This window comes from Mus musculus, chromosome 11, assembly GCF_000001635.26.
Source record: "Mus musculus strain C57BL/6J chromosome 11, GRCm38.p6 C57BL/6J".
Taxonomy (NCBI): Eukaryota; Metazoa; Chordata; class Mammalia; order Rodentia; family Muridae; genus Mus; species Mus musculus.
Genome location: NC_000077.6, coordinates 28,368,567 through 28,389,685, shown reverse-complemented (window position 1 = coordinate 28,389,685; position 21,119 = coordinate 28,368,567). Strand labels below are relative to the sequence as shown.

The 21,119-nt window shown below is 37.5% G+C and overlaps 1 protein-coding gene across 8 annotated transcripts in view; it reads left to right on the top strand.

The window, feature by feature from the left end:
* Ccdc85a (coiled-coil domain containing 85A) overlaps positions 1–4,002 on the top strand; it is a 201,551-nt gene extending 197,549 nt beyond the window's left edge. For 5 of the 8 annotated variants that reach the window (XM_006514658.4, XM_006514656.4, XM_006514654.4 and 2 more), the window contains one exon: positions 738–3,998. In XM_006514658.4, the coding sequence (XP_006514721.1) occupies positions 738–787 (50 nt within the window). In that variant the 3' untranslated portion in view covers positions 788–3,998. Of the gene's footprint in view, positions 1–737 lie in introns of all 8 variants that reach the window. The other 3 variants (NM_001166661.2, NM_181577.5, NM_001346759.1) reach the window with 1 other exon arrangement.
* Positions 4,003–21,119: the final 17,117 nt, after the last annotated feature.

Here is a 21,119-nt window from a genome sequence, read left to right as displayed (position 1 = left end):
TAGTTAGTGCTTGAATATTAGCATTTTGGGTGACTTCCATAGTTTTACACTCATGTTATTCTCGATCTTATTTCAATAATTTCTGAATTTCCTTAGGCCTATGTTTATGTTTTTTCTCTTCTAGAAATGAAAGAATTCTTTAGTAGCTCATTAGCAGAGTTGTATGATGACCACATCTCCCACACTGCAAAAATTAGGAAACTAAGATTATATTAGAATTTATGTGGCTCAAGAATACAAACTGACTTTTCTAAATGAATTAGACATTGCATCTCTTGTTATAGCTGTATTTTATAGAAGCCAGTTTGCTCTTTTAACCAAGGGGTCTTGATTCTAAATGCACATGGAAATTACTTTGGGAACTTTAATTAAATATACAGATACCACTACCTCCTTTCTGCCAGCATCCTCAGAATTTCTGCATGTGGTGATTACTGTTAACTCAGGGCTGAGGACCACTCAGATAGCTAGCATGAGATGTTATGTCTTTTTAAAATACCAGCCCTGGTTGCTGGAGTAAAGTATAGCACCCTAGCTGCTGACAAGTTCTTGGGTTTCAAAAGTTGTCACCATCACAAAGTTGTCACTATCATGCTTTACTTTGTGTTTCAACCCACCCATGTGGAGAGTCTGTCTCGTCTTTGCACCCATCTTTGAACCTCTCATAGTCTTCTCTGAAAATCACATCTGTTTCTGCAAGATAACACCTAATTTTACTCACCTCTTTTTTTTTTAAGGTTGTGTGGAGGAAACTTGGAGATGCTGCAGGCTCCTGTCCTGGAATTAGGCAACATTTGTCAGGAAACCAGTACAAAGGGCCTATGTGAAAAGCACTGCCTTCAAACATGACATCATCACTACTAGAGACAGCAGAAAAAGAAGACAAAGAAGAAATTCAGTTTCTACAAAATAAAACTCATGACATCACATGGAGTGATTGTACATTGCTCATATCTCCCTTCTAAATCCTTTAGTGTACCTTCTCCCATACAGCTAATATGTGCTATAAGTCTCAACTTTAGTGTTCATAGCAGTCTCAAGGTAGCTTTGGAAAATCGTTTTAGTATTAATGAAAGTATTAATTTCATGAAAGCTGAAATGTTTTTGACTCTTCACAACCATGATTGACATATTGGGTAGTCTGCATGGTTGGATGAGTCCAGTAGAGTCCCTGTGGCTTTGATAGAGGTGGTTCATTATATCTAATGGTAGGAGCTTTCTACTGTGTGGAAGATATGAAAAAGTATTTTTGAGCATACAACCTGGGTTGGGAAGCTCCCTCATATATATAGCAGTTGAGGAAAGATTGCTTCCTGATGCAAATTTAGTTGGATGCAAGATAACATTTGGTTTTCTCATTTGAATTCTGAGGTGCTAAAAAATAACACAAAATATTTTACCAGCTAGAAAGGTAGGAGGAATTTTTAAAAATGCTTAGCAGAGAGTATCATTTATTTTCATTTGGTCAAGATAAATAATTTAATTTTGATGAGTTGTTTATAAAGGCATGTCTTTGGACCATACAACCCTTCATATATATTCAACTTACCAATGTCAACTAACAAGGAAACAAACATAATTAATTTTTCTAGGAGTTTCAAGCTGTGACATTGTCTGTTTCTACAACTTAGTTTTTAGACATGCTGTATACTTAATAAACTTTATGTAAACTTTAAAGTCTTGCACTGCCCTAGGAAACAGAAGCTTTCTTTGCATATCACTGCAGCTATCTAATGTCTTAGGAGGCTAACGCATGTCCATTATTGAGGCTAAATACTCTTTTCAGATTGCTTGAGATGTGTGCCAGCTTTGCTAGTTTTCTGCCTAGTGGTATAGATGTATAATATTAGAATGTGTGTACTGGAAATGCTATGATATTTTGTGTTTATCTAAATTTAATGATCGTTTCTTGTATGAATGTTCAAGAGGCCTGTGACAGAATGCTGTTTTTACCATAGTTTAAGATTATAAAGTAGGGATGCAACAATTCCTGGATAGCTTCTAAACTTATGATTTGATTCACAGTCAATATTCTTTGTTGTCTATAAATGAAATGGTTTTATTATATAATTTATTAATGAACATTGGCAGGAGAATGAGAAGAAATTTGCCATAGTAAAAATACCTAATTGCTACTTCCAAAACCGCCCTCTATCTTCTGAAAATATTTATGGGTTCATTTAACATAGAATCATCTTTCTAATTATCATTACTGAGTTATAATTTAAGACTCTTCCTTTAAACTGCTATAGTTTTAGTGTCTAAGAGAAAATTGTTACACACACACACACACATACTTTCTCACACAGAAACATCCTTCAATTGTTGTATTCCTACAGTCTGAAGATATTTAAACAAATTTTTGTGCTTGCAGTAGATCCTGCAGTAGCGATACAAAGGACATTGGTCTTTTGACAAAATACTTGTGCAAATTTTGATACTGTATCAAAACTATTTTTTTAAAGTTCCACATAAAATTGAGTATTAAGTATATGTGTTCATCTTAGCAACAGTAATAAATTATTTAATCTCACAGTATTTTTGTCTGTTTTGAAATGTTCTTCCTTAACAGAATAAATTTCTAATAGTCACTGAATATCATCCCTTGTGTGATTATGATACTAGTAGTAATATAGATCAAAATAAAAGACATGCAAAAGGCATATTAAAAATATGCTTATGAGGGACTTAATAGTCAGAGACATCTTAATTTATACCATTTTCTATTATAGCCTCCAGGAGTATGATTTAGGAACAGTTGAATTTTCTTAATAAAATTCTCAGTTCTTAAACTTATACTTGGAATGGAAATACTAAAATAGTTTTGAAACAATCAGCATTATTTTATGTATTTGTGGGAAATTTTATAGTAGCACATAAGGCTTCTTAGAAGTTGCTAATAAGATGGTAAAATGAGGCTTCCTGTGCTGAGCATTATACCAGTTTTAAGTAATGGCGTACATTGATCCCATGAGTAATACTGTTTTCCTATGGGATCATTTCAATAAATTTACTATCTAATCATTCCTGCAACAAAGCCTAATTTACATGTCTTGACAGTACTTTTAGCTGCCATGATGCTGATAGACTGTCACAATCTAACTTTTAATGAATGCCTTTCTCATTTTTAGCACATGCTTAAAGCTCTGTAGGAATTTGTCAGCTCATGTGACATTCCAAGAGTTTAATTGGTATGATTTCCCCTTAGTTCAGTGAATATTTAGTGATGCCTACCACTGCCATACAATTTTGGGCTAGCCAACCATGGTTCTTCGGGATTCTCAAGACATACAAGGATGAATAATATCTCAGGTCTTGGCAGAAGCTTCCTTTATTTTTGACACCTAAGATAAGATTGTCTCAGACATCTGTTTCACTTGATCTGAAACAAACTACCCCCAATCCTTCCATTAATTCTCAGACTCTATATGATGCAGTCAATTTCCTGCTGCTACATCTTCCCTCCATCTAAAGGCGAAACTAGCAAATCTTGGCATTTATTCCTATGAAAGTACCTTTAAGCTAGCTTATCAAAGTAGATCACCAACAAGATCAAAACAACTATGAGGAAATCACATGTTGATTTCTAAAGAATCAAAACTTCTCCACCATATCTAAGGCAGTACCTTATTCTGAACAATAAGTAACTGATGCACATGGTCTCCTTTGTCTACAAAACAGCAATTTCTTATGGCTCATCTTCAGATGAGGGAGATATTTTTGCATGGTTGGGAGGATTGACAAATATAGTCTCAATTAGAGAAGAATCATCATATTGGCCAAATCACAATGATATACTATCACATTCTGCTTTTATATATCACCCAACTTACAAGCCTTACATTTTATGGTAACTGCCTTATATTAACAAGAGACTCTGTTTTGATTCTTATATATGAATATTATTATTTTAAGCTAAAAATCTCCACTACTATTTAATTCTAAATTGTAGATGTCTCTAAAAATACTTATGATAATAAATATCTTATTTCACAAAAGCAGAATCATTATGGCCTCTTTTGTTCAGACCTATTAAAATGGTTTAAAAGCGATTTTAATAAATTCATGATCTCACTACAAGCAGATGAAACCATATGCTCCATAACCCAGAGATTAGTATTAATTCCTATAACAGACAAGTTGATGCAAATAAGGAATGAATCTGCAACATAGTATCCATGATTGAAGCTATTATAAGAAAAAAACAAAACAAAACAAAACAGAGTTCTCAGCTTCTCATATTCTAACAACCTGGGTAGGAATGGATGGATCTCTCAGACTCAGGTCTGTAGCCCTGGTATAGAAGATTTTCCCACTGTTTTCTTCATATTAAAGAGAACTCTATGTTTCCTTAACCCCAGGGAACTCACCTAGCAATTTGTATAACAAATACACAGGCTAACACAGAATTATTTAATATTAAACCAAACATACATTATCAATGACTCCATATTGGAGGGAACACTCAACTATGAAGACACATAAAATGGAGCAAAGAATATCCACCAAATAAAAGAACTTGAGGACTTCGTTTAAAAGAATTAATTTGGTACCAATTGTGGTAGTTCATGCATTTAACCTCAGCAATCCAGAGGTAAATGCAGGCAGATCTCTGTGGGTTAAAGGTCAGCCACTAACTCAGTGTGACTCTATCTCAAAAAAAAATCAACAAAACAAATTAATTTTGAGATTCAATATGATTGAACAGAGACATCCAATCCTTATTTCCTCTTCTCCAAGGAAGAACCAAACTAAAAGGTGAGAAATGACTGGGATAATCCTAGACCTGGTAAGATCAGAAGCCTGAAACAGCAGCAAAGAAACATGGCTTCTGCTACCCTGGGACTACAGCATGCAAAAAGGATTATCTCCTAATCTGTTAGTGGCCTTTGACAGGTCCTGGGTGCGGATCCAATCCTAAATCAGGGGATTAATATCCAATATATATAAAGAACTCAAGAAGATGGACTCCAGAAAATCAAATAACCCTATTAAAAAATGGGGAACAGAGAAAAACAAAGAATTCTCAACTGCGGAATACCGAATGGCCAAGAAGTACCTAAAGAAATGTTCAACATCCTTAGTCATCAGGGAAATGCAAATAAAAATAATCCTGAGATTCCACCTCACATCAGTCAGAATGGCTAAGATCAAAAATTCAGGTGACAGCAGATGCTGGCGTGGATGTGGAGAAAGAGGGACACTCCTCCATTGTTGGTGGGATTGCAAGCTGTTACAACCACTCTGCAAATCAGTCTGGCGGTTCCTCAGAAAATTGGACATGGTACTACCAGAAGATCCAGCAATTCCTCTCCTGGGCATATACCCAGAAGATGTTCCAACTTGTAATAAGGACACATGCTCCACAATGTTCATGCCAGACTTATTTATAATAGCCAGAAGCTGGAAAGAACCCAGATATCCCTCAACAGAGGAATGGATACAGAAAATGTGGTACATTTACACAATGGAGTACTATTCAGCTCTTAAAAAAAATGACTTCATGAAATTCTTAGGCAAATAGATAGATCTGGACGATATCATACTGAGTGAGGTAATCCAGTCACAAAAGAACACACATAGTATGAACTCACTGATAAGTGGATATTAGCCCAGAAGCTCCGCATACCCAAGATACAATTCTCAAACCACATGAAACTCAAGAAGAATGAAGACCAAAGTTTGGATACTTCAATCTATCTTAGAATGGGGAACAAAATATACTTGGAAGGAGTTACAGAGGCAATGTGTGGATCAGAGGCTGAAGGAATAACCATCCAGAGACTGCCCCACGTGATGATCCATCTCATAAACAATCACCAAACCCAGACACCTTTGTGGATACCAACAAGTGCTTACTGACAGAAGCCTATTACAGCTGTCTCTGGAGATGCTCCACCAGTGCCTGACAAATACAGAGGTAGATCCTTGCAGCCCACCATTGGACTGAGCACAGGGTCCCCAATGAAGGAGCTTAAGAAAGGACCCAAGGAGCTGAAGGGATTAGCAGCCCCATAGGAGGAACAACAATATAAACTAACCTGTACCCCATAGAGCTCTCAGGGACTAAATCACCAACCAAAGAGTACACCTGGTACAACTCATGGCTCCAGCTACATAAGTAGCAGGGGATGGCCTAGTTGGTCATCAATGGGAGGAGAGGCTCTGGGTCCTGTGAAGGCTCTATGCCCAATTGTAGGGGAATGCCAGGCCCAGAAAGAGGGTACAGGTGGGTTGGTGAGCAGCAGAAGGGGGGGGCATGAAGTTTACAGAGGGAAACCAGGAAAGGAGACAACATTTGAAATGTCAATAAATATCTAATAAAAATAAATTTTAAAAAAAGAAGTTACACAGAGAGCCAGTGTCCATATAGCATTCAAGTCAACATTAAATACAAATCTGACACCTTCAAATACAACTTCAGGGAAAACTAGTTACTCTAAGGTCACTTAATAAATATGACAACAGAGATCTAATGTAATAGATATGTGAATCTTAGCATGTTCTTTCTCAACAAGTATTTATTTATTTTTTAATATGTTTTATTATTACATATTTTCCTCAATTACATTTAGAATGCTATCCCCAAAATCCCCCATACCCTCTCCCCCATTTCCCTACCCACCCACTCCCACTTTTTGGCCCTGGCGTTCCCCTGTACTGGGGCATATAAAGATTGCGTGTCCAATGGGCCTCTCTTTCCAGTGATGGCCAACTAGGCCATCTTTTGATACATATGCAGCTAGATTCAAGAGCTCCGGGGTACTGGTTAGTTCATAATGTTGTTGCACCTACAGGGTTGCAGATCTCTTTAGCTCCTTGGATACTTTCTCTAGCTCCTCCATTGGGGGCGCTGTGCTCCATCCAATAGCTGACTGTGAGCATCCACTTATGTGTTTGCTAAGGTCCCGGCCTAGTCTCACAAGAGACAGCTATATCAGGGTCCTTTCAGCCAACACTTGCTAGTGTATGCAATGATGTCATCGTTTGGAGGCTAATTATGGGATGGATCCCTGGATATGGCAGTCTCTAGATGGTCCATCCTTTTGTCTCAGCTCCAAACTTTGTCTCTGTAACTCCTTCCATGGGTGATTGAAGAAGAACGAAGACCAAAGTGTGGACACTTTGCCCCTTCTCAACAAGTATTTAAACAATGCAAGGTAGTTTAATACCCATAGAATAAGACAAAATTTCTATTAATAGACTGTAAAACTATCAAAACAAATAAAACATCTAAAATAAATTTAAAAGAGCACTATTTAAAATGGTCAATGATAATCTTTATAACATGGATGAACAAAGAAATCAGGAAGTCTTTGTAGAATATGAATGAGAAATTCAGCAGAAACCTTTAAGAAATCAAACATATCTTAGAATTGAAGTGCATAATTGGACTAGTAAGTCAAACAGTGGATGAGATCAAGTTGAACAAAGTGATCTACCATAAAGAAGTGCATTTTCAACTTGAAATATATCAGATTTGTTTCTAAAAACTATACAGCATTCAATTCATGTGGGTTACCATATTACTAACTGTTTATGATTTTGGAAAGTGTACAATGAAAAGAGTAAGTAGGAGCAGAAAATCTATTTTATAGTCAAGTAACAGGCAGCATTGCCCAACTGTCATAAGACATCCATGAACAGGAACCCTTCAAAACAAATGTTATGGTATGGAAAAAGCTTTACAACAGTAAGTCAGTTGAACAGTCAAAAGCTTTACAACAGTATGTCAGTTGAACAGTCAAAAGCACAGGATAAAGATTTATAAAATCCAAAGAAGAAAAAACCACCCAGTCATATTTAAGGGTATCCCTTAGACTAAGAACATGTTTTCCCAACAAAAATCTTATGAGCCAGGAGAAAATGCAATGACATATTCCAGGTCTGAAAGAAAGTAAGTACCAGCCAAGATTCCTGTTTCCAACTGGGCTGTCCTGAAGATACAAAAGGGAAGCAAAAACCTTTGAAGACTAGTAAAACCTGGAGGATTCATAATTACCAGACTTTCCATCAGAAGATGCTAACCGTGAAAAATACTTAGAAATAAAGAAAAAAAAAAAACCCTGTCATCATGAAAGCATGAGGAGTATAAATTCCACTAGAAGAAAGTAGATTTTCAGAAGAGAATTAGAAACACTGTTAGTATAGAAAACCGTAGAGATCAAAAAGGGAAGAAAAGACTATTTCTAAATCAAGTACAAATAACATTATCTGACATGTTACTTGTAAATCCTTATCAACTATAATCTTGGGTTTTATGTACACAAAATTCTCCATTAAAAGACATGAACTGTTTAAAACCTGTTGAAAAACAAATGGTAAATTCAAGAAGCACATTATGAGAAAAGAAAAATGCAGGCTCAAGTGAGAAGATAAAATACGATATTATAAGCAAGTGAAAGTATAGAGCCAGTAAACATAACTAGACATACATTTGACAAGTGAGACTTTAAGGGAAAGGCAATGACACTACATAATGATTGAGCAATCAGAATGAAGGTGTAGTGTTCATAAGTCTATGTCACTGGATGTCAGGGTACTAATTTTTACCAAATGAACTTTGCTAGGCCATCTCAGAAACTACAGTACTTATGGAAGATTTCAACACCACCTGGGTAACACTCCAAAAGCAAAGCTTATAAAAGTAAAAATTGAGAGATGGGAGTATTTCAAACTAGGAAGCTTCTAGAGAAGCCAGTAATTAAAGAGTGAATATCCAACCTATACAATAGGAGAAAATATTCAAAAATTCAGGATTAACATCCAGAATATTAAATGAACAAAAAAATGCAATAAAACTGGAAAGAAAGTGGGTCAAATAATTTAATAATTGGAAAAATGAGGTTAAGAGAAGATTCTCTAGAAGAAATATAAATGACCAACAATATATGTCTAATTGTTTTACTATAAGAGAAATGCTTATCAGAACACAAGGAGATATTACCTCATTTAAGAATAGCTAGTGAAATGAAGACAACTTAAAAACTGTTGGCAATGGCTCAGAGAGAAAGCATGTACTCTTGTTTAGTGTTGATAGATATGTAAACTAGCATAGCTGTCATGAAGAACATGATCAAAGGATGTACCACAAAATTAAGATGTATGTATCATATAATATACATATATGGATAGATGTAAAAACTCCCCCAAGGGCTCCTATGTTTGAAAACTTTATGCTTACCTGGTTACAGTGTTTTGGGGAGCAGTAGGACCTTTAAGGGGTAGGCACCAACTGGACCAAAAGAGAAACAAGCTTTAACAAGCTATGCAGCAAGGTCCTGTAATGGTTGCAGCCTTCTACAATACCACCCCACCAGGAACCTGTGAGCCAAAATAAATTCTCTTTTCATTAAGTTGTTTCTTGTCAGGTATTCCATCAAACTAATTCAAAAGGTTGCTAATACAGAAACTAGCAGCAATACTTTTATTGTTACCTGTGATAAGCCTGGCTACATGGTCCTTAAGTCCTCAAAATATTTTTGAGGGGATAGGTGGGCTTAGAGCTGTGGTATAGGCCCTAGAATGCCATATGCAGAATTTAATGGACCAGAATTTTGATAGATGTGGGGTTGATAGAGGTCAATGAAGGCTGAGTTCTTGAAATTTCAGAGAACAAAGAATTCTCTTGGGATTGGTCTTGAGCCTTTCTTTCACACTGCATTCTAGTAAAGACTCTCACTTCATCCTGACTATACTGAAACTAAAGCAACCCTAATCCAAGAGTATTAAAATAATTTTTTGATAAATAAAATTTTGATGTAGCATAATATTTAGGATGTGGCATGGTTATGGGTCACTGAATTTACCAAGAGTTTGAGTGAGAGAGAACAGATAGTGGAGAATACATGGAAATCAGGCAAAGTGGCAATTCAAGTTGAATGCAGAGTGAGCATAAACCAAGTGTCTATAATTATGAGAAAGATATGTGCCATAATTTTAAGGAAAATCTTAGACTGAATGAGGGCAATAGGAAAGGTGACATGAGAGCAAAACCCCACCCATCATACACTCCATAGAATAATGCAAATTTGTATGAAAGAGGAGAACCTTAATTGAGAATACAGCTTCACGGCCTCCCTGCAGTCTTCAAGTTCAGCCAGGATTGCTACATGAAGGCCATTAGAGCTGTAGACAAAAACAGTTAAATCACAGCTTGAGCTGGCAGCAGAACTTCAAGAATGCAAGACACAAGAGTGAAGGTGTGTTGTAGGCTTGTGTCAAGATTTCAGAGAGCCATTGAGGCCATGCAGTGCAACACAGATTTGGATTTCTTGCAAATAGGCCCTCAGAGGCAACTGCATGCAGTTTTTGACATGAAGCTTAAGTTGCAGTGGAGAACCCAGGATATTTGACATGCCAGAAACACAGGGCATTCATGAAAAACAGGCTGAACGAAACCACTCCAAAAGAAAGGTGATGAGCACCAAAGCAACAGCAGTCTAAGGGCAAGGCTGTGCCAAACCACTGGAGCCCAGGGGGTACTCCTAGAACCCCAGATACAGAATTAGACTGCCACTTTCTCAGCTGCTTTTTATTCGTGTTTTGCTCTTGCCAGTTCCTTGCTGTGCTTCTATTCCTTGGTTTTAGAATAGGAATGTTTATTCTGTGATAGTATATGTTGTGTGCTCTATGCCTGACACTTTCTAAAATGGCGAAGGGCATGAGACTAGATAAACCATGGACCTAGGGAAAAACAAATACTACTGTTCCTCTAAAGGAACAAAGCAACAAAATGATTCCTCGCATAGGCTGTGGCTGTATGCACAGGGCCTGCACAGTTCTGGGTCATAGAGAGTTCCAATGCTAAGAACGGAAGTAAATATAAGTCCCCAGCTCCTGCGTATCTCTAATTTATAACCTCCCACAAAGGAAAAAAAGTTTTCTCCAGTGAAGTCTCATTGGGTGTATAAACCACACTTGGAACCTTTAACTATCTAGATTCTGTGCAGAGGCAATAGCAGGTAACATACACCACTATAATTTCCATGAGAACAGATTCATATGGTAATCAGGGATGCAGAATCATGTAATAGAATGAAGCATCTCTGTTTTTTTATTTCTTCGGTTCTTTTTTCTTCCCCCTTTGTACCATTATTGGACAGGAACCAAACTTCAATGAGATTAATATAGTATTTCAGGAAGTTTTTATAGAAATCTGTTTCTTTTCTTTTTTAAGGATCAAGGTCAGTCAGAAACAAGGCTCTGAAAAATAAAACACACGACTCTAGAGTAATTTTGATTTTCTCCTTTAATATCAGTTTTTCCCAGACTCAAAGGTATTCTTAAATTAAGAAGCCAAGAACATTGCTTGGCTCCCATGGAGTCCCCTTTTATTTCTTCTTCCTAAGCAATCTGTATTTGCTTGACAGAAAAGCCTTTGCCACAGGACCAATCAGACTCAAGAAAAATAATTTGCAAACCCAGGGCTACATTTTAGACTCTCTCATGCTGGACTCTGAGTCATTTTTGTTAATTGTTTTACTTTGATTTCTGCTGCTATAATGAAATTCAAAAAACTGAACAATTTATAAGGAAATTTGGTTAATTTGGGGACTTGGTCTAGAAGGTGAAAAGTACATACTGCAGGTAAGAAAGAATCAGGAATAGACAAACACAACCCTTTTTAGTGGTAACTGTTATAGTCTCAACAAAACAAGGACATGGAATGGAGCAATAGAACCACATGCACCTTTTAATGGCTGCACTGCCTCCCAAGACTACTCCACTAGACCAAATTTGTGTTCTTTATTCTTTTCATTTTTAAATAGATTTATTTTTAATCATGAGCACTGGGTATGTTTGGCACATGCATACTAAATTCCAGGGCCCTGGGGTATCATAGGCTTTGGATCTTCCTGGAATTGAGGTCATAGGTATTTGTGAGCCACACAATGTGCTGGGAACTGAATTCTGGTCCTCTACAAATCAATGACTCTGACCACCAAGGCCATCACTAAGGCCATCTCTGTAGCCGTGCATGTGCGTGTGTGGTGGGGTGGTATGTATTTATGGATTCCTGTATTTGGGGGTGCGTACACCACATGTGCACACTCAAAGAGGACAGAGAACATTGAGTCTCCTGCTCTGTCACACTGTAATACCCATTTGAGACAGGATCTCCCACCTAGTCTACAGCTAGGGTGATGGCCAGCAAACTGCAGACATCCTCCTGCCTCTGTCTGAAAGAGTACTGCTGTCATGGACAAACACATAGCCATGCTAGCTTTTCTTTTCTTTTTTCTTTTCTTTTCTTTTCTTTTCTTTTCTTTTCTTTTCTTTTCTTTTCTTTTCGCTTCTCTTCTCTTCTCTTCTCTTCTCTTCTTTTCTTTTCTTTTTTTTTGAGGTGGGGGTGGGTGGGTACAGATGTTGCATTACAACTTAGATATCCATGCTTGTATAATACACATTCTTACCCACTGACCCTATGCCTAAATTTCTACATGAGTTTTGGAAGGCACAAATTATATTCAAATCACAACAGTAATTTTACTGTCCCTGCTAATGACTGGTTCAAAAATCCAACTTAAGTATCTGGTACATGACAGATATTTTTGTTCCAAAGGTGACAACATGATCAAAGGCGTCTCCTTTCAACTCACTGGGATGTGTTTTTATTTTATACATATGGTAGAGGGTTTTGTCTCTTTTCTCCTTGATTTGCCAAAGACAAATATCTATCCCCAGCAGTCATTCTACCTTCCATTAAAGAAGCATTTGGAAGGGGGAAAAAACCTGAACAAACAACACAGTAGAGCTAGCATATTGGAGAAAAATCACTGAGCCTGGATTATTTCAGGGCTGGAGGATTTCCTATTTTGGGAGTCCTGAATACAAAGATTACAATCACCTTAATGAAACAGTTTTATAATTCTGTGAAGAATGACTTTGCTACCTAGCTAGGATTGAATTCATTGATTGAATTTATTGATTGCTTTGTATGTTATGGCATTTTAACAATATGAATTCTTCCAGTCCATTAAAATTAAAGCAGAAGACAAAAATAAATGGAAGACACCCCATGTCTTTTTTCCATCTATTCCAATTTTTATTATAGAATTTTTTCACCTCACTTGTTAAATGTATTCCTAAGTATCTTATTTTTTGTAGCTGTTCTAAATGAAATTGTTCTCTTGATGCATATTTTAAATAGCTCACGATATTTTTATTTCATATAGGAGGTAGGGATTTTTATCTTATATTTAGATATCTTTGTCATATATATGAGATAATGGATTGTTTTCTCTATGTGTACTGACTTTTCATTCTGCCACTTGCCTGAATTTATTATTTCTAACAGTTTTACAATGCAGTGTTCAGGGTTTTCTCCGTCAAGATCCTGTAATTTGGGCAAGCGAAAGTCTGACATGATTCCAATTTAGATTTGGTATCTCTTGACAAATTTCTCTGACCAGAAAACTACAGTGCTTTCTGAATTTGTTATGAGTTTCATCATGAGTGAGCTTTATATTTTGTCAAATGTGTGTCTGGTCATAGAGTGCCAAGGAAGTGTTAGTGAACCTCAAAAGACCAGAGAGGAGGTGAACCAAGCCCTTTATTTGAGCTAGTTCAGGCTCAGTGCACCACCTACACACAGATGGTTTTGTTGGAGAGGAGCTCTGAACATCTATGAGGCAATGTTTTATAGAAAGCAGCAAGCATCAGGTAAGTATTTCTAGCCTGACAAGAATATAATTGAGTGCTATTGTGGCCTTTAACCTAATTGTCTGGTTCTGGGAGTCAAACCATAAATTTAACTTCTGCTTCCCTCTGCATTGGTGGGTGGTAGGCAGAGGGCAGGCCTGTTGGGGATCAACCTGGAAATGCTAGATTTGTTGGGGTGGGGTGATTAAGCTGGAGATGCAGGTCTTGTTAGGGTTAGCCTAGAAACTGGAGCTAGGCTCTGGTTTTTGTTGGGGGATAACTTGGAAACTGATGCTAGATACCAGCCTGAGTTCAAACTTAGGTCAGGTTCTCTAAGATGGAGTTTGAACCCAAAAATTTGGTCTCTCAGTCACATGGTCATATAATATTTTTAATTTATCCTCTTTATGTGATATATTACTTAGCTCAATTTTGAATCTTGAACTAAATGTAAATACATTGTGTAAATAAGTAACATTATGGTCATGTTCTACCATTCTTAAAGTATGATTACTTTTGATTTGCTACTTTACAAGGCATGTCTATGTTTTTATACCCATGAGACATTTATCTTTGTTCTTATGGCAATATCTTGAGAAGTATTCATCTCATAGAGTGAGTGAGTATTCTTTCTCTGCTTCTGCCTTCTGGAAGATATTATGAAGATTTAATATAACTTAGTCTTTAAATTTTAGTGAATGAAACTGAAAAATTCTGAACATAGTGATTAATTATTTAGGATATTTTAAATTATTTTCTAAATTTATTTAATAAACACAGGAAAATTTATCTTGTCTATTTCTTTTGCCATGAGACTGTGTCTTTCAAGGAACTGGTTCATTTTAACTATGATATTAAATTTGTGGATAAAGAGTCATAAAACTTTTTTCTCTTTAACATCACATTTAACATCCATGGGATTAGTAGTTAGGGACCCTATTGCATTTCGGATAACAATAATTTGTGTCTCTCCTTTATTTATGTTTTCTTCTGCACTTCAGCCAGGGGCCATTGCTTTCATTGATCTTTTTATAAGACTCATTATGGAGGCTGGAGAGATGGCTCAGTCAATAAATGTTTGTTCATATGTGCCTCCAATCCTCAGACCCTATTAAAAAACCTGGCAGGCATGGCTGTCATCTGTAATCTTAGCACTGGGGAGGGAGAGACAGAACAGTCTTTGTGGAACTATCTAGCTAAGATTAGCTGAGTCAGCAAGCTGCAAACTCAGTGAGACATTTTGCTTCAACAACAAAAAAATAGATGCAATCACAATGTACACTCAGTGTCAACTTTAGTCCTTTACATTAATACATATACAGGCAAACATGCATATAAACATGCATAACATACACACACATGCACATACTCATGCAGAAGCACATACTCATACATGCAGGAGCACATATTCACACATACAGACGCACGCACACACAATCTCATGAACACAGGAACATAACAGCACACACACACACCAACCCAATCACACACACAAATTCACATACTCCTGCACACACAAGCACACACACATGCACACATGTGTACATGCTCACACACATACATGCATACACACACAAGTTCATGCATGCACACAGCATGTACATAAATGCATGTATATGCACATACTCATGCACATACATGCACACACATACTTGCCCATGTACACATAGCATGCACATAAACACATGCATGCACAATACTTATATATGCTTTGCTTTCATTGACTTAATTTGCTATGAGTTTTCATAGTTATTCTGTTTCCTAATTATAAAACACAGCTGGTTGATTTTTGCTCTTTCTTTCCTCTTTGCTATATTTGTAGCAATTCTATATATTCCATTTAGTTGCTACTTTGGGTATCCCCTATGTACTTGAAAAATCAAGTATTTTGTTTAAAATATTGCTGTGTTTTCTTGAGAAATTTCTCCTTTTATCCATGAGTTAGTTGAAAATATAAAAATATTTCTGTAATAATGTGTCTTGAGGAATTTTACACCTTTTATTTGCTGTTGGTAGTTGTGACCATCCACCAATAACTTACACCTTATCAACTGATGGTGTTGTTGCATTGAAATACATTCCTACTCTTTCCTGCCTGCTAATAATCTTCATGTCCAACAGAGAGGGTTTAAACCTCCATGGTTTATGGTCATCTATTTTCTTTTGCAATTCTATCAGTTTTTCATCAAGTATTTTGATGTTCTCTTTTTAGGCACAGTAGCGTGAAGAATTGTCACATATCTCAAAGTATTAACTCTTTCATCATTTATTTCCCTTTATTATCCCCGATAAACCTTTGTGTTTGAAATGGGCATGTCCAAAATTGACAGTTCTACTCTTTATTTATTTTAGTTGTCGTTAAAATGGTCCCCCCTTCCCTATTATCCATTTATTTGGACATATAGATGTTTTGTATTTAGAGTGAATTTTATGACCTTGCTTTTGATCTATGCAGATAGCCTTTAACTTGCAAAGTATAAATTTAAAGTGGACTATTGGTAATTCAAACAATTATTGATATAATTGGATTAATAGTTGTATTATTCCTTAGTGTTTACTACCTTTTTCATGCATTTTTACATTTCAACTAGAATTTTATGATTTCATTTATTCTCTTTGTTCACTTCTACACAAGCATACAGAAGTCTGTATGAATTGGCAATAATAATAGTTGAATTGTTGCAAACTTTAGTTTGTACAAACTACAAGTTGGTATATTTTAAAAGGGGCATTTATGTTACCATGAACTGAAGTGGAAACTTATGGTTTCAATGGAAAGTCAAAGTGTTGTGTCTGGCCAGTGGATCACAACCTGGGTTCTAGCCTGGAAAGGCATTCTGGAAACCTGGAAGAGAAGAAGGGCTGGGCTGCACGAGATAAGGAAGGAACCAAGACAAAGCTCCCTGCTCAAGGTTCAATCTTTACTATTTCGGCAATCCGTTATAAAGGAAGAGGGAGGGGCCCAATTCCTGCCAAATAATCTTGGAGTCTAGTAGCAGGGTGATCACGTGATGGCTTCAGAACAGCAAAGTGGCAGGTTCCAGCAGTGGGCATGGCAGAAAGATTGAGCGGGAAGCTCCACCCCTGAGCAAACAGGTTTCAGGCTGGGGGAGGGGAGAATACATCTCCTCCCTGTTGTTAATAAAAATAAAAATAAAAAAGAAAAGGCTGGCCTGAGGCAAAAAATTAATCTATGCTCAATAGTTCTGCCTGAATTCTTAGGGCTAAAGAAAAAAACTGTCTCCGTGGGATTCCCTAACTTTTCTTATGGTAAACCGTATCTGGATAAGACTGTCCTTTCTATCCTAATAAACAACTAACAGAAAAGCCCTAAGCAGTAGGCTCTGACTTTATAATGCTAATTAGTGCTGAATAGGTAACTTCCTAGTTGAATTTTAAGTAGGGCGTTGGAACCCTGGCTAAGTTTGACTGAACAAATTTGAAATACACTTTATTAAGAATAACACTGAGTTGATATTCCTCCACATTTTTTGGATGACAGGCAGGAAACAGGGAGAAGGGGGTGATGACTAGCTCCGTAGTACAAGGCCAATTGGCTTTTTTAGGGTGGGAGGCAGTGAAGGGCTTGCCCTTCCAACAGTACGGTCTCCAACTTCTCCCCCACCCCCCATATTAATTAAGTTTAAAAAGGCCACACTTAACTGAGGTGATCAAATGATTTTCTCATTCATAGATGAGTGGGCTTTTAACCTTGGCTTGGGTGGACATTAACCCGATTCCTCCTGTGGGTGCTATCATGACCCACACCTGTGGCTCTTGGTATCTTTTGGGGAGGGGAGGCAGAGCCTTAGATATTTTTGTTTTTTAGCTGTAAATAGATACCAACCTCCGTCAAATCGGGTTTATCCCACAGGAAACTCAGAAATGGTCAAGCTGGACCTTCCCCTGCAGTAGTTCTCTGCACCAAGCGATACCCATACTGTATTCGTATGATCACAAACTAGTATGCAGAGTTCTGAGTACTGTGCAGCTCCTAAAGGAGAATTGTCAACCTCAGATTTAGCAAGGCCTAGACAAGAATTATGTCATTAGTAACACCACGATTTGTGGCTAAAATAGGAGCTGGAAGTCTTCCTCCTCATCCCTGTATTTCCCACAGCCTGAGGAACTAAGGGGACCTCCCAGTAACAGCAAGGGTGAAAAGCCAGAGGCCAGCTAAGGGACCAAGCCCGTCGATTAAAATAAAAACCAATCTCTTTTAATATAGAAATATCTGCCTTACTACCCCTCTTGGTAAACCTAAATTTCAACTCAGACTGAAAACCACGTGCTGGAATGTCCTTGGAATGAAGATAGCAGTTGCCACCTGTGTGCTCTTGGGGGCGGGGATGTATGCCTGCTGGTGCGGCTGGAGAATGTTGATTAACCTGCTTGAAAAACAAAAGATCTAGACAACGAGAAAGTAGGAAAGCAGATCTTCTTTTGGGGAGGTCTAGGTACTTTATTCAGTTGCAAATTAACAAGGCACAAGCTCATTCTCTGGGCTGGTTTTAGAATAGTGAAAAAGCCAGAGACTCTCTGGAAATGGGGAACAGCAAAGCAGCAGGTTCCAGCAGTGGGCGTGGCAGAAAGATTGAGTGGGAAGCTCCACCCCTGAGCAAGCAGGTTTCAGGCTGGGGGAGGGGAGACTACAATCAAAGGACACACACAGGTGAAAGGATGGTTTGATATAACAAACACATGAAAGGATACATGATGTTAAGAAGGACCCAACAGATGGTGAACATCACTGGATGGTATTGGTATGTCTTGCCATTTCTTAATGGCCATTATTTGTCATGACTTCATAGAAAGAAATGCACCAAAAAACTTCTGGTGTCATTCTGGTTCTGTAGACTCAGGCTGATTGGCAGAATAATGTTATCTGATAGAGACTCACTTGGAGTTTTGCTAAGACAGACTGTTGTGGATAGCCCTGGGACTAATTATATTTGATGTTAATTCTGTTCTCCTGTGAGGGGCTTCGAACAAGGAATGAGTCAGCACTCAGGTGATTTCCTGTAAACCTGCTTCCCACCTTAATATGTGAAATAAAGGAGAACTGATGATTGAGCAGATAAAGGGAAGGTGGAACAGAAGGTGGGGAGAGAGAAAAAGGAAAAAAATGGGAGAGGGAAAGGATGCAAAGGAGGAGGACGAAGAAGAAGAAAAGCAGAGTAGAAGCACATGACCTGGATAAACTTCAAGTTCTAAGGGGTCTCATAAGACCCATTATGTGGAAGATGGTATTGTAGTGGTAGATCTGCCCAATCAAGGCACACAGCATGTATTCATATTAACTGAGTTGTGTTTTCATTGCCAGGGCATATTTGGGTTAGAGATTTACTGCAACAAAATGGCACCCAATGTATTGATATGAATTCAAATAACCAGAGATAAAAATTAACTGCCCCCCCAACCCCTAAATGGGACTTGGGCAGTGACCTGGGCTATAGCAGGATTTGATGCTGGATGTGGATTTGATGCTGACTGGGTTTGAGGGGCATACAGAGAATGACAGAGAGGCATCCACACCCAAGAGAGCCTTTCTGTGTTTGTTTCCCTGTATCCTTTGCTTCCCACCCTGCCTCTGCCAACTCCAAACAGGGAAACAGACAATGTGAATCTTTCTGCACTCAGGTTCTCCCTGTGAGTAAAGAACTGGGAGACAAAGGTACAAAGGGCTCCAGACCAGATAATTCATTGATATAAAGAGAAAGGTATAGCCTGTTGATACTTAAAGATGGTATAAAGATATATTGCTCTAATAAGTCTTACAGGATACTCATATTCTGTGTAATGTAGGCTCCATGGGAATTGTGGGTTTAAATCCTGGCTTGACAAGCTGTCTTTTTTAAGTAGGAATAGTACTTAAAGATGGGAAATTTCATCTGAGCTTCAGAACTAGATAGGGAATATTAGTCACCGACTCAAAGTAGAGAGAACAGTGATAATCACCTGCTATGAACAAGTATTAATTCAAGTCTGTGGCTCTAGGTAGAGAGCATAACAGATAAATGTTATAATAGATATTAATTAAATAATTGTCTGTGGTTCAGAACTAGACAGGGAATATTAGTCACTGACTCAAAGTAGATAGATCAGTGATAATTGCCTGCTATGAACAGGTATTAATTAATAGAAGTCTGTGGCTCCAGGTAGAGAGCATAGCAGATAGATTTTATAATAGGTATTAATTAAATAAATTTCTGTGGCTCAAGGCGGAGAGCACAACAGATAGGTGACATAACAGGATGCCTGCTCTTGACAGAGAGCTTAACAATTAAAAACTATCTGCTTCCTATAGGCAGATATTAGTGGAAGTTTGAATTAGTTGCTTTAATGATGGTATAAAGATATAATTGCTCTAATAAGTCTTACAGGCTACTCATATTCTGTCTAACATGAGCTCCATGGGAATTTTGGGTTTAAATCCTGGTTTGACAACTGCCTTTTATAAGCAGGTATAGAAAGGAAATGAAAGGAAACAAAAGGAAAATAGAAAGGAAAGGAAAATAGAAAGGAAAGGAAAGGAAAGGAAAGGAAAGGAAAGGAAAGGAAAGGGAGGGGAGGGGAGAGGGATTGAAAGGAAAGGAAAGGAAAATAAAAGTGTGGATCAATTGTTTGAAAGACAGTATGATAAAGTCTGCAGGAGACTCATATTCTCTATTATTGGTTGGGTTATATCCTCTCATTTTGGGTTGAAGATTTACTGCAATAAGAGTCACATAGTATTTTGCTGAGGCAAGACCTGTGGAGGGACATGTGTTGTTTGGAGGAAGTATAAATAGTACTCATTGGATAGTGGTGGGGGCTTGCATAGCTGGCTTTGCAATACTTCATTGGTCTCATGTCTTTGTTTTTGCTGATCTTCACTTCACTGACTGAGGCACATCAGAAAACTACTCCTGGTGCCCCTGCTGACTATTGCCAATTTGGTGGAGGCCTGATTGCTTCTACTGGATCACACCAGCCCTGCTGATTTGTGTTTACTATTCTGACACTACTGAACTGGACTTCTAGTACATATCCTGACAACACATGTTGGATTTGCTTCACAGAACTATTTCTAAACAGGTCCACTTTCCCAGTATCCTAATAACTTTTCTTTTCACTACCTCTGGTGTGTGGTAGGCTAGAAGGGAGGTTAAAGTACTTAAGAAAATTATTCAAAGTAAGTATTAAAAAATCTAAGCACCAATGAACTTACTCTTTACTGGTATGTTCTCCTTTAGGAAGTTTAAGTTGAGTAAAACAAGTCAATTTCTTGCTTGTTGAAATCTCATAAGTTTTTCAAGGCAGCTCTAGTCTCTCAAGGTTTGTACCTATGCTATTGTTATTGCTATTACTCCCTCATTTCCCCCCATTTTTGAGAACATAATATAATTACATTTCTTCCTTCCCTTTCTTCTCTCCAAACCTTGCGTATAATCATTTCTTGTTGTCCTTCAAATCCATGGCTTGTTTTCTCATTA